General features: G+C 39.1%; 1 protein-coding gene across 1 annotated transcript; it reads right to left on the reverse strand.

Annotated features, from left to right (window-relative positions):
* Positions 1–11,958, reverse strand: agxta (alanine--glyoxylate and serine--pyruvate aminotransferase a). The gene is made up of 11 exons (XM_028444572.1): positions 11,686–11,958; positions 10,816–11,008; positions 6,570–6,634; positions 6,389–6,489; positions 6,243–6,313; positions 6,080–6,164; positions 4,084–4,182; positions 3,927–3,996; positions 2,038–2,133; positions 1,830–1,958; positions 1–366 (listed from the first exon to the last, which is right to left on the reverse strand). The coding sequence occupies exons 1-11, from the start codon at positions 11,839–11,841 to the stop codon at positions 259–261; spliced, it is 1,173 nt and encodes a 390-aa protein (XP_028300373.1). The 5' UTR covers positions 11,842–11,958; the 3' UTR covers positions 1–258.
* Between the last annotated feature and the right edge of the window lie 359 nt (positions 11,959–12,317).

Here is a 12,317-nt window from a genome sequence, read left to right on the forward strand (position 1 = left end):
TTTGATGTTTTTACACTTTTAATCTGATGTGCTGCTATGATGGTCATGTGACACAGTGTCATTTCTAATGTGGCAATCCTTTAGAAGGTCTAGGTTTAAAAGTGTTAAAGGCTAGTGATAGTATATAGACATAATATGACATCTCCATTACTAACATTATTCCATACTGTCAGCATTTTGATTTTGAGCCTCGTGATGAAATATGAAAATAATGAATTTATTTCACATATGAAATAATGAGGTGTTGAACATGAGACGTCACACTTTGCTCCTGTGACAGTGTTGTAGAGCATCAGTCAGAGCTGACAGCACCATGTCAACGTTGGTTCTACTGCTGTTACATCCCATCAGCCCAACACGCAGCACCTACAACACAAGATAGACAGACAGACAGACAGACAGACAGACAGACAGACAGACAGACAGACAGACAGACAGACAGACAGACAGACAGACAGATAGATAGATAGATAGATAGATAGATAGATACACAAACACACAGACAGACAGACAGACAGATAGATAGATAGATAGATAGATAGATAGATAGATAGATAGATAGATACACAGACAGACAGACAGACAGACAGACAGACAGACAGACAGACAGACAGACAGATAGATAGATAGATAGATAGATAGATAGATAGATACACAGACAGACAGACAGACAGACAGACAGACAGATAGATAGATAGATAGACAGACAGACAGACAGAAAGACAGACAGACAGACAGTCATTTGTTCTTAGCTGTCTTTAAACATATACAATTTAATACAAAGAAGAAACATTAATTTTAACAAACATAAAATAAAATGGGATGAAGCAGTAACTGCTTATCAGAGCCAATCAAACAGCATTATATTAAAAATGACTCATTCGTGTCAATGAGCTTTTATTTTGGCACTTCCGGTGAAGTTGTGTATTAGCTAAATATTTAGTTTTACTCGTGACATTTAGAATCAACATTTAAGATTTACATTTAACATTTAGATTTAGATGTAACATCTAGATTTAGATTTAATATTTAGATTTAACATCTAGATTTAGATGTAACATCTAGATTTAGATGTAACATCTAGATTTAGATTTAACATTTAGATTTACATTTTTCTTAATTTATATGAAACATTTTATGTAGTTGACTCTTGCATTACACTAAAAGTGATGACTGACTCATTCGTGTCAATGAGCTTTTATTTTGGCACTTCCGGTGAAGTTGCATATTAGCTAAATATTTATTTTCACCTGTGACATTTACATTTAGCATTTAGATGTAGATAAGATTATATAAAAAAACACAATAGAAACAACTCAATAACAGCGCTATTCATCAACATATCAACTTATTATTTCAATAGGAGCAAAATATTTAGTTTTTTAAATATTTTTTGAACGTAGACAGTGAACTCATGAATTTAAAGTGTTCCTCGAGATTATTCCAAACTTTAACACCGTAAACAGAAATGCATATTCTTTTAACATTTGTTCGAAATTCACTTTTTTAAAAAATATAAACCCCTCTTAAATTATATTTTGCTTCTCTTTCTTTAAAAAGTGAAATAATACCCAAAGGAAAGCTTTTATTTCTTAATCAGAATAAAATCTCTAACACTTTTAACCTTATGAGATCCATAAGTTATATCGTTCTAGATTTTTTTAAACAGTCTGTTAGTACATTCCTGGAATTCCACTTTATGTACTATTCTTAGTGTTCTCTTTTGAAACATATATTTACATATGTTTTACATGTATTAGCCCAGCTTTCTGAGCAATAGGTCAGGTAAGGAACTACAAGAGATGAAGAACGTTGTTTCAGCTTCTTACCAAACCTGCTGATGGTCCAAGTCCTCCAGAGATCTCCAGGTTATGAGTTCTCATGATGTAGCTGGTGATCTCCTTCCAGTCGTATCCATGAGGAGCAATAATCGTAGTAACCGTGGGAAGTCTCACTTGCTGTAAACAACATTATTTCTGGTTCACAATGACTTCATTCTTCCTAAAGTGACGTTTAGATTGTTTTCTAAAATCCTACTTTGTCCTTGACGAACAGTTTGAGGCCAATGTTCTCCAGACCAGCATGAAAATATTCAGCCACTGTCCGATGTCTTTCCCACGAAGCCTCAAGACCCTAAAAACACAAAGACAACAAATCAGACACAATACAATGATCCCATCCTCTTATTTCACACGTTTGCAACATCCCATGATACATTTCTATGCTAGAATATGGAACACATGAATTAGAATTCAGTGCTCAAATGTGGCTGAACTGGTCAGATTTATTCTTTATTACATCTTAATATTTTCTTAATTTATATGAAACATTTTATACAGTTGACGTATTTTACTAAACGTAATGACTGACTCGTGCGTATCAATAAGCTTTTATTTAGGCACTTCTGGTGAATTCGCATAATAGCTACATATTTAGATTCACCCATGAAAATTGGATTTAGGATTAAACATTTAACATTTAGATTTAACATTTAACATTTATATTTAGATTTAGATTTAGATTTAAGTTAAATCTAAATCTAAATGTTAATCTAAATGTTCAATCATTTAACATTTAATATTTAGATTTAGATTAATCATTTTAGATTGACATTTAGATTTATATTTAATATTGACATATTTTTACAAGAAAAGAAAATATCACAAATTTCACAAATAGTGCTGTAAATCTGGAGAAAAGAATTAACGTAAGTTTTTTTTAGATGAGGTTTGTTGCTAAATGTTGCAAAAAGTTGCTGTTTATTTTAGCATACACAACTTTACAATTGGTGCCCCACGTGTGTGTGTGTGTGTGTGTGTGTGTGTGTGTGTGTGTGTGTGTGTGTGTGTGTGTGTGTGTGTGTGTGTGCGTGCGTGCATGTGTGCGTGTGTGTGTGTGTGTGTGTGTGTGTGTGTGTGTGTGTGTGTGTGTGTGTGTGTGTGTGTGCGTGCGTGCGTGTGTGTGTGTGTGCGTGTGTGTGTGTGTGTGTGTGTGTGTGTGTGTGTTTAGCCCAGAGGTTCCCAAAATTACAATAGTTCTGGACATTGGTTTTGGAAAAAATAAGAAAGCAATGCTTTTATTGTAAAAGTTATTATTCCACGCAGAGTGGAATTATTGCACTTCATCATTACCTGATGACTCAACATTTCGGTTTTTATCGTTTCCTTTCTTAATGATGCTCTACAACACACGTGTCAAACTCAAGGCCCGGGGACCAAATCAGGCCATTTAGAGCATCCAATTCGGCCCGCAGCAGAAAGCGAAAAAGTCAGAAAAACCATGAATCCTGTTGTAAATTACCAACTAATTCAGTTGTAGATATCTCAAAATTAATACACAAATTCAATGAAACTCCACAATATTAGCAGGGCACACATTTTCCCTATGCTTATATCACATAACAGTTATTTTTCATTTTAAATTGTTAAAAAAATAAAACAAAATTTTTCCCAAATCCTGCAATTTTCATTAAATTACACCACACAATTTCCCCAAATTACATAAAAATGGGTCACAAAACTGAATAAAGTGAAAGTGAAGATAATGCAGTGACTGAAATCTGTCACTTATTGCTTTGCTTTTATCAGTGTTATACATATTTAGCATTTATTTATACGTGGAAGTGTAAACTAGAGCACAATAATGATAAAATTACAAATTTTTCTGCCTAAAACTGCTCTATATTTGGCCTCTGAACTAAAATAAGTTTGATTTGGGCCTTTTCCTGTGCGTACTCATACAGTTAGTGTGTTTTCCTGTGCGTACTCATACAGTTAGTGTGTTTTCCTGTGTGTACTCACACAGTTAGTGTGTTTTCCTGTGCGTACTCATACAGTTAGTGTGTTTTCCTGTGCGTACTCATACAGTTAGTGTGTTTTCCTGTGTGTACTCATACAGTTAGTGTGTTTTCCTGTTGCATTACTCACCTCCTCACAAAGAACAGCCAAGCTCTCCCTCAGAGAGTAAAATGCAGTGACGGGCCCCGTGTGATGATAGCTACATAGACATCAGAAGCACAAAGTTAGCTTCATGTTAAACCTGATCAGATGATTGATTGATTGATTGATTTGACATCAGTCTCACACTCGTGTCGGTTTGTCGTCACATCCCCAGTAGTTTGTGAGCCAATTGAAATCCAAGAAGAACGACAATGGTTTCGTTTTTCTGCTGGAGATTTTACGGCTGTGGAAACATGTGGGTGTCAATGGTCATGATTTGAATGTGTTTGTTTACGTTCATGTAAAGCAATGCTTCTCAACCTTGGGGTCAGGACCCCATTTGAGGTCGCGAAACACTGGGAAGGGGTCCCAGATGCCTTCAAGAAACTAACAATTATTTTTAAAATGTTTCTGCAACTACACCAAACATGTCTTATTTTTGTTTTAATTACTTCTATTTCTGTCACTTCTCCATCAAATTTAAATGTGTTTTCTGCACATTTTTTTCACTTTTAAGACATTTTCAACTCTTATTTTCACCACTTTTCCACCAAATGTTGCAGATGTTGACCCATTATCGTCACTATTAACCTCTTTTCACCATATTTCATGCTTATTTTTGCCCATTTAACCACATTAACAAATTGTCATGCCCATTATTTACCAGTTTAAATTAATTGTTCCTACTTTTTAAATTACATTACCCCAACCCTCCTCAATATTGACACTTTGAACTAAGGATGTCCCGATTTGACCACGTGATCGGAAATCGGCCTGATTACGTGATTTCAGACTCGATCAGAAATGGACGTTATCTCCCGATCAGGACTCGGGTATATATGTATATTTACTATCATTATAGGGGCGGGCAGTATACCGGTTCATACCAAATACCGGTATATATATTTGTTATGATATACATTTTTAATATACCACCGTACCAGTATATTGATTACACAACGTTCGGAACGCTACACTGCGCCGCGTCAGACCGGAGTCTTTTCAATGTTGCACTGTGAAGGTAAACAGCAGCGCTCTGGTTACCATGGTTACGATGTTAATGGATATTAACGCCAAACATGATGACACAGAAGAACTTGTGTCAAAAAGAGGAGGAGCCTGTCTGTTGTTTGGTCAGCAGAACAAGTTTGATGCAGAGCGGAGGTGGAGAGTCAGACACAAGTTCTCAGACGTTTGTGAATAAAGTAGTTCAACAACAGCAGGTCAATCACTACAACATTTGTTCTGTTTGGAAGAGACCAAACGTATCGTTAGCCTCTCTGCTAACTAGCCTGATGCTAGTGTGTGTGTGAGCACTGTGCACAGATGTTTGAGACCATGTTCAGACCATCCTAATTCAATCTACTGCAGTATTTCTGTATCAAGCAGCTACAACAGGACGTGCAGGTGTGTTCTAAATCAACCTGTATCTGCAGACCTCACACACTTTTAGACATTTATATTTAATATTATTTCATCTTGCACTAAAGTCTAATGTGAATTTTCTTTGAATTTATTGCTTGATTGATTAAGTTACGTTACAGAAATGCTCTGTTCAGGGTTAAAATAAGGTGAAGAAAATAAAAAAAGGACATTCTGGATCTGTTTTTTGCTCTTCTTTATCATTTTAATGTATTATAGAAGTATCGGATCAGGCCAATTCTCAAAATCAAAGAACTCGGACTTGGGGGCAAAAAAAACCCTGATTGGGACATCCCAGTTTGAACCCTTGTTACTACTTTTTCTGTCCGTCTTTCCCTACACTAATTTTCAACCTTTTCCACTATTTTTGGTAACTTTGAACCCATTTTATTTGTGATTAAAACAAGGATTTCCATCTTTAAGATTTATAACAGTGGATATTATTCAGATGAATAAATAAATGTGGTTATCACAGATTCATAGAACAATGGACCATCATTTTACTGACTTTATGGATGGACCCCAAAAATCTCTCCCCTTTATTCCCCCTTATAGATGGTCCTGTCTCCACATGACTGTTCTTCAATGTTCATGTCTGTGTTCAACCACCTTCAGCTACAGTGGGGGTCCCCGCTCTCTGGGACCTTTATTTTGTGGTCCGCAGCCTGAAAATGTTGAGAACCACTGATGTAAAGTACACAGGATGCTGTTGTTCTCACCACGCTCGCTCACTGAAGGAGATAGGTGCAGTTCCAGGAGGGGCGTTCAAAACCTTCTGAGATCCTGTATACAGAATATCTATTTCTGCAAAAACAAACAGCCAGACATTAAACCTTTGTACATCCTCATCTGATGGGAAACAAAACAGATTGAGGAGCAAACCTTGCTGGTCCATGTGGAGAGGAGAACCTCCCATTGATGCCACAGAGTCCACCAGGAAGAGACAGTTATACCTGCAGGAACAGGAAGCAGAATGTGCATGAGTCAGCAGCTCCACATGGGACTGATACGCATGCACAGAGTCTCACTTATGACACAGCTGTCCGATGCCATCTAAAGGATGCAGGACTCCTGTAGACGACTCTCCATGTGCGAGGAAGAACAACGCTGGCCTGTGTTTGGATAAAGCCTGTGAGATGGTGAGATGATAGAGAGACACTCAATGAAGCACAGATGGAATCCTGCAGCTCCAGGATGGAACTAGAATACCTTCTCAATGTCTTCATTTGTAAAGATTCCACCAGGTGGCGCCACTATGGCGTTCACTCTGCCACCTGTAGAACCAACACAGTCGTTTATAAAGCTAAATAAGAGCTTTATAAGAGACTTTCCATCAGATTTTCATGCTGATGTGAAGATAAGGTGTAGTCTAAAGCTGCGTTCACACCAACAGATCCTAGAGCGGTTGAAACGCTCCAGGATCTTTTTGTTCGGATAGTCCTCCTCGTTTGGTCAGTGTGAACACAAACAAAGTCTAAAGTGGATCAAACAGGAGAATTGTGGCGTATCTGTCAGTCTATTAGGCTATGTTCACACTGCAGGTGAAAGTTTCTTCAATCTGATTTTTTCGGGGTCAAGTGACCAGATCTGATTTGTTAAAAGCAATGTGAACACTTAAATCTGGCCCATATCAGATTTAGAGCACTTTCATATGTGGTCCTGAATCAGATACAGATCAGATCTTCTTCAATGAGGAAAAAATGATGTTTTAATTGTCGGTTTTGGGTCAGGTTCGGATATAAATTTCTGAATGTCGGGTTCGGGTCAAAGCTTGAAGATTCACACCATAAAATCAAATCGGCACCACAAAAAGCCCAAACTGAATATTTTGCTCTCTTTTTCTTCATCGTCGTCCTTCTCCACCTGCTCATTCATTCTCCGGCTCCACTGCACAAAAACTTTGAGACAAACGCGAAAATGCGCATGTGGATCAGTTTGGAGCCGCAAACGGTTCACACTGGAATCTGATACAGGTCACATTTTAAATAGTAATGTGAACGGACAAACAGGGGCGGATCTAGAAAAAATTCAACGGGGGGGCAATGTGATATATCGCAAAATTTTTGCCCGCGATAATGATATTATTGCGATAATCAAGATATTGCGGGAAAATTAATCCACGATGCATCACGATAACTGTCACTGAAGAAATTCAGAATTTATCTACCGCACTGAATCCATTTCAGAGGAATTATTGATTAACATTTTCAATCAATTTCAAATGAATGACAGCCTCGTGTATACAGCACTGTGGCTCTTCTTAACACACACTGACCACAACTAGTCACATGTCCTTGTTATGTTTAAGCCTGATACTAAATATTGCTTCACCAAAATATTGTTAATGTTTGTCCAAATTAACTTTAAATCACCATGTTTTCTTTGATAGACATTGATTTATAGATGCACAGAAGTGAAAGCGCAATATGTTTTTAATTTTACAAAAATATGGCTTTAAAACAGTTGTTTTCACTGTAACGAACTGTAAGCAGATGGGGGGAAAAGTGTGACTGGCATGTTATTATTACTGTTATTATTTTAACATTGACATGTTAATGATGCCACACTGTTATATAACTACCGTAAGTATAAAAACTTATTTTAAGGGACATATGATGAATTTGTGCAAAGCTAAAATATTGGTATATTTATTCTGACTTGATTTTAAAACAGAATTACCAAAGAACGAAGGGTACACGGTACCTATATATGGTTTTGATAGAATTTCTCTCTTATTTAATATTAATTAAATATCTCTATAATAAAGTCCTGTTACTTTAACATGATCAGACGCTGTTTGTTGTGTGGAGTTTGTATAAATCAACCCATTCACGAACACGGACCAGCTAAAGCCCTTCTTCACTCCAATTCTTATCGTCTTAAAATCAGCATCACTACTATAGCGTGTGATTTCATTTCCTGATATAAAGTTCATCATTTTTACCCAGAGCTGCCAACTTTTAATAACACCTTGGAGTGAGATTCAGCGAGATCAACTACATTTTTATCATTTAGGACGACATATAAAAATGTTGCTGATCAACTGTATTGGTGAACGCTATTGTCATTGTGATCTCCTGCAGTAATCCACATGAAGTACTGATCTAGTAGCATTTTAGACTTTTACAAAGTGTCCAATGCCTTTACATGCTTTAACAACACATGTGAAGGTGAGCAGATTTCTGAAAAGAAATTATGGGACGTTTCTGGCTTGGAGATGAAAATTTGAAAAGCTATTTGGTCCAATCTAGAACAGTGTAGGCCTACATGGATCCTTAGGGGTACGTAAACACCATGCAGGAGGACCTTGAAAATATTTAGGAATCCTAGACAGTACTCACCAAATATGTAAGCAAATAAATTCACTAATTTACATTATTAATGCACACTTTAAATGAGTTCTTTCCTTACTTTTACTAGTGAATATTCATTTTATGAGTGTACATATGATTAATAATTTACCATAAAAAGTTAGGAAACTATAGAAACAATAGGAAATCTAAAAAAAAAAAATCTTTATTATTTTTAGAAAAGTTTCACAAGCACTTAATTTGTTTCAGAACTTTAGTAAATTGAACAATTCTGAAAGAGAACATATGAAGCTGTCCTCAGCCTCCTCACACATGTGCACACTCAGCACACACTGGACACACACGCCAGTGCACGTTGCTGCACACACACTCAAACCTACACAATCCTGAACTCAACTAACTCACAAAAAAAGTCCCACAAGTGAACACACAAGCTGCACAAAACACACTCAAACGAGCAAAACCTGAGCACAAACACTCACCGACGTCTGAAGGCAGTGGAACGTCAGAGAGGGAAGTGATACAAATGTGTGCTCACCGCAAATGCGTCAGAGTTGGCAGCTATGTTTTTATCTCGTTCCTCTCGTGCGCCAATGTAAACAACGCATTTCCGTGCCGCTCTCGCGATACTTCTGCGTCTTCTTCGTTGGTGTTTTAGAACGTGGGCTCCGCAGTCAGGAAGCGGCAGCGGGGCATGACAGGTGTCACGGTCTGAGATCGGTTATGAGCATGCGCAATACCGGAAAATGAATTTATGGTACGTCCACTTAGCTTTTTTCTACTTCCGCCGTGCTGAGATAAAAAATGTAATTTCAAAGCTAAGGTTCAAAGGTAATGTTATTTGACGAGCGCTGAATGGATCCTTTTCTCGTAGAAATGTACAACTGCTCAATATACGAGGCTGGAGAGGTTCCAACGCCACAAAGAAATAATACATACGTTCATCTTCTTCATGGTGAAGGGCACGACATCATCAGACACCGACAAGATGGAGCTCAGGAAAACTCCATACAAAAATAAATAATTTAGGGGGGGCAGTAGGGATGGCAGTAGGGGGGGGCAGTAGGGATGGCAGTAGGGGGGGCAGCAGGGATGGCAGTAGGGGGTGCAGCAGGGGGGGCAGTAGGGGGGGCAGTAGGGGGGGCAGTAGGGGGGCAGCAGGGATGGCAGTAGGGGGTGCAGCAGGGGGGGCAGTAGGGGGGGCAGTAGGGGGGGCAGTAGGGGGGCAGCAGGGATGGCAGCAGGGGTGGCAGTAGGGGGGGCAGTAGGGGGCAGCAGGGATGGCAGTAGGGGGGCAGCAGGGGGGGCAGTAGGGGTGGCAGTAGGGGGGGCAGCAGGGGGGGCAGTAGGGGTGGCAGCAGGGATGGCAGTAGGGGGGGCAGTAGGGGGGCAGCAGGGATGGCAGTAGGGGGGCAGCAGGGGGGGGCAGTAGGGGTGGCAGTAGGGGGGCAGCAGGGATGGCAGTAGGGGGGCAGCAGGGATGGCAGTAGGGGGGCAGCAGGGGGGGGGGCAGTAGGGGTGGCAGTAGGGGTGGCAAGGGTTTGAGCAAAAACATCAGAATTGAGCATTAAAGATTGCAGTGTGAACGTAGTCTTAACAAAGTCTAGAGTGATAAGGAGCGCCGTGAACACAACTGCTAACGAAACAGATCAAACACAGGAAGTATCGGTGATGATGTAGAGCACACGGGGTGGTGGGAGAAACGATGATGGCCCAAACCAGGGCCTTAGAACCAGGACTTTAAAACCATGAAAAGCAGGACAAACTGTTGCTGTTCTATTGTTGAATGTTGGTAAAGAACAAACGCTTGTGAGAACTCTACAGTGCTGGATGTGATTCTTCAGAGAAGTCTCTACTACAGTAACTGGTTACAGTGACTAGTTACAGTAACTGGTTACAGTAACTAGTTAGCTCATGGAACTGGTTACAGTAACTAGTTACAGTAACTAGTTACAGTAACTGGTTAGCTCATGGAACTAGTTACAGTAACTAGTTACAGTAACCAGTAACTAGCTCATGGAACTGCACCAGAAGTTGTTCTCTGAACACAAACCAAGGAGATCAGATTATCACTTGTCCTCCACCCATTCAGATCACGTCGTTAGTGGTAGAAGAGTTGTTCTAAAGTGTTGAATTGTTCTCACCGATCCTTTCTGCCATCTCTGCCGCTCTCTCGCCCCAGATCCCATTAACAGCAGTGAGGACACTGTCTCCAGGCTCCACTGTGTTGAAGATGGCACACTCCATAGCTGAGTGACCTGTGCCGCTGACGGCAAAAGTCATTTTGTTCTGAGTCTGGAACAAATATTGGATTCCACTTTTGATGTCACTCATTATCTGGAATGTAGAAATAAAACACGTTGTTAGTTATCTTAGGTTGGGGGTTAGAATCCTAGTCAGTGTTTGGACAGAGACAACAGTCCAAACACGCTGAGCTGTTTGTTTTTCTTAAATCAGTGGTTCTCAAACACTTTATGGTTGTTTCCCACTTTGAATGTCTCACCTGCACCCATTTCCCCCAAAAATAATCCTGACAAATAACACATTTACGAATTTATGGAACTAACAGGGAACGAGTTACATCATATTTCATTATGAATCAAAAACTAAATTAAATGAATCACCTCCATGAAAAACAAATGTAAAAGTGCAGTCGTCAAAAATAGAGGAAATAATAAAATATTGTTTACAATCTGTGACACAAAGCTTAATGTAACCATAAAGGAAATTCATTTTTTAAGTCAGCTATTGTCAGTTTGTTTAATCCGCTTCATGTGAAGTACATGCTGACGTAAATTGTTATTTTTTGCACTTTAGTTCCATGTTACATTTAGTTCTTGATCCATATTTAATGCAGTCTAATAGTTTATGCTCTTTTAATTTCTGCTACATTGTACATCGGCTACACAACAAAATACGTAACATGTCCTCAGTCATTTTATGTCAGTGGGTAAATCATTTCCAAAACCAAAGAAACCAAACAAAGATCTTAAGTTTCTTTGTCTCGTTGGTACCTCAAAGATCTCTGGATGCATGTGACCAATCACAGGCCTGGCTCCGGCCTCCAGGATGCGTGGTGGAACGTTTGATGGTCCTGGTCCAAACATGTATCGATCAGGAACCTTCAGGGCTTCCCTCAGTGACTGTGGTGGAGGAACACGGAGCGACATGTTGTCTGACTCTCAACAAACGCTGTTAGATGCCACAGAGGAAAGTCCTCAGAGCAGCTCCCTGACACCACGGTCTGACCACAGGGTTGGGTTCTATCTGTCCTCTGTAAACAATGTCTTCACCACGCTCAGTGGAATCATTTATTTTTGTAGATAAGGAGTCACCTTAGCTGTTAATTATTGACTGAACAGAAGGTTCCGCTTTACTTTTTAACTGCTGCCCTCTTTTCTCATCTAAACCAGTGACCGTACCTCACAGAATAAGCACAATGATACTCTGTGACATTAACATTTTAAATAGAACATGCAGTGTTATTGCAAAATAGACAAAATCAACCGTTGAATAAAATTATAGCTGCTGGGGCCAGGCAATTTTAGGGAAAATTATGCAATTCAAGCAATTTCAACATTAATGTGCCATATTGTCAGAGATGTAAAGAGTACTGATATATCCTACTAAAGTAGAAGTACTGTTA

The sequence above is a fragment of the Gouania willdenowi genome, chromosome 4, assembly GCF_900634775.1.
Source record: "Gouania willdenowi chromosome 4, fGouWil2.1, whole genome shotgun sequence".
NCBI classification, from domain to species: domain Eukaryota; kingdom Metazoa; phylum Chordata; class Actinopteri; order Blenniiformes; family Gobiesocidae; genus Gouania; species Gouania willdenowi.

What these genes read in the sequence shown, in the direction of transcription:
- agxta (XM_028444572.1), bottom strand. Translation starts at nt 11,841, where the DNA reads ATGTCGCTCCGTGTTCCTCCACCACAGTCACTGAGGGAAGCCCTGAAG. An exon ending in TGCATCCAGAGATCTTTGAG is followed by an intron (nt 11,009 to 11,685) that starts GTACCAACGAGA and finishes TCTACATTCCAG; the next exon opens with ATAATGAGTGACATCAAAAG. An exon ending in TCCTTCAGTGAGCGAGCGTG is followed by an intron (nt 4,183 to 6,079) that starts GTGAGAACAACA and finishes ATGTTTCCACAG; the next exon opens with CCGTAAAATCTCCAGCAGAA.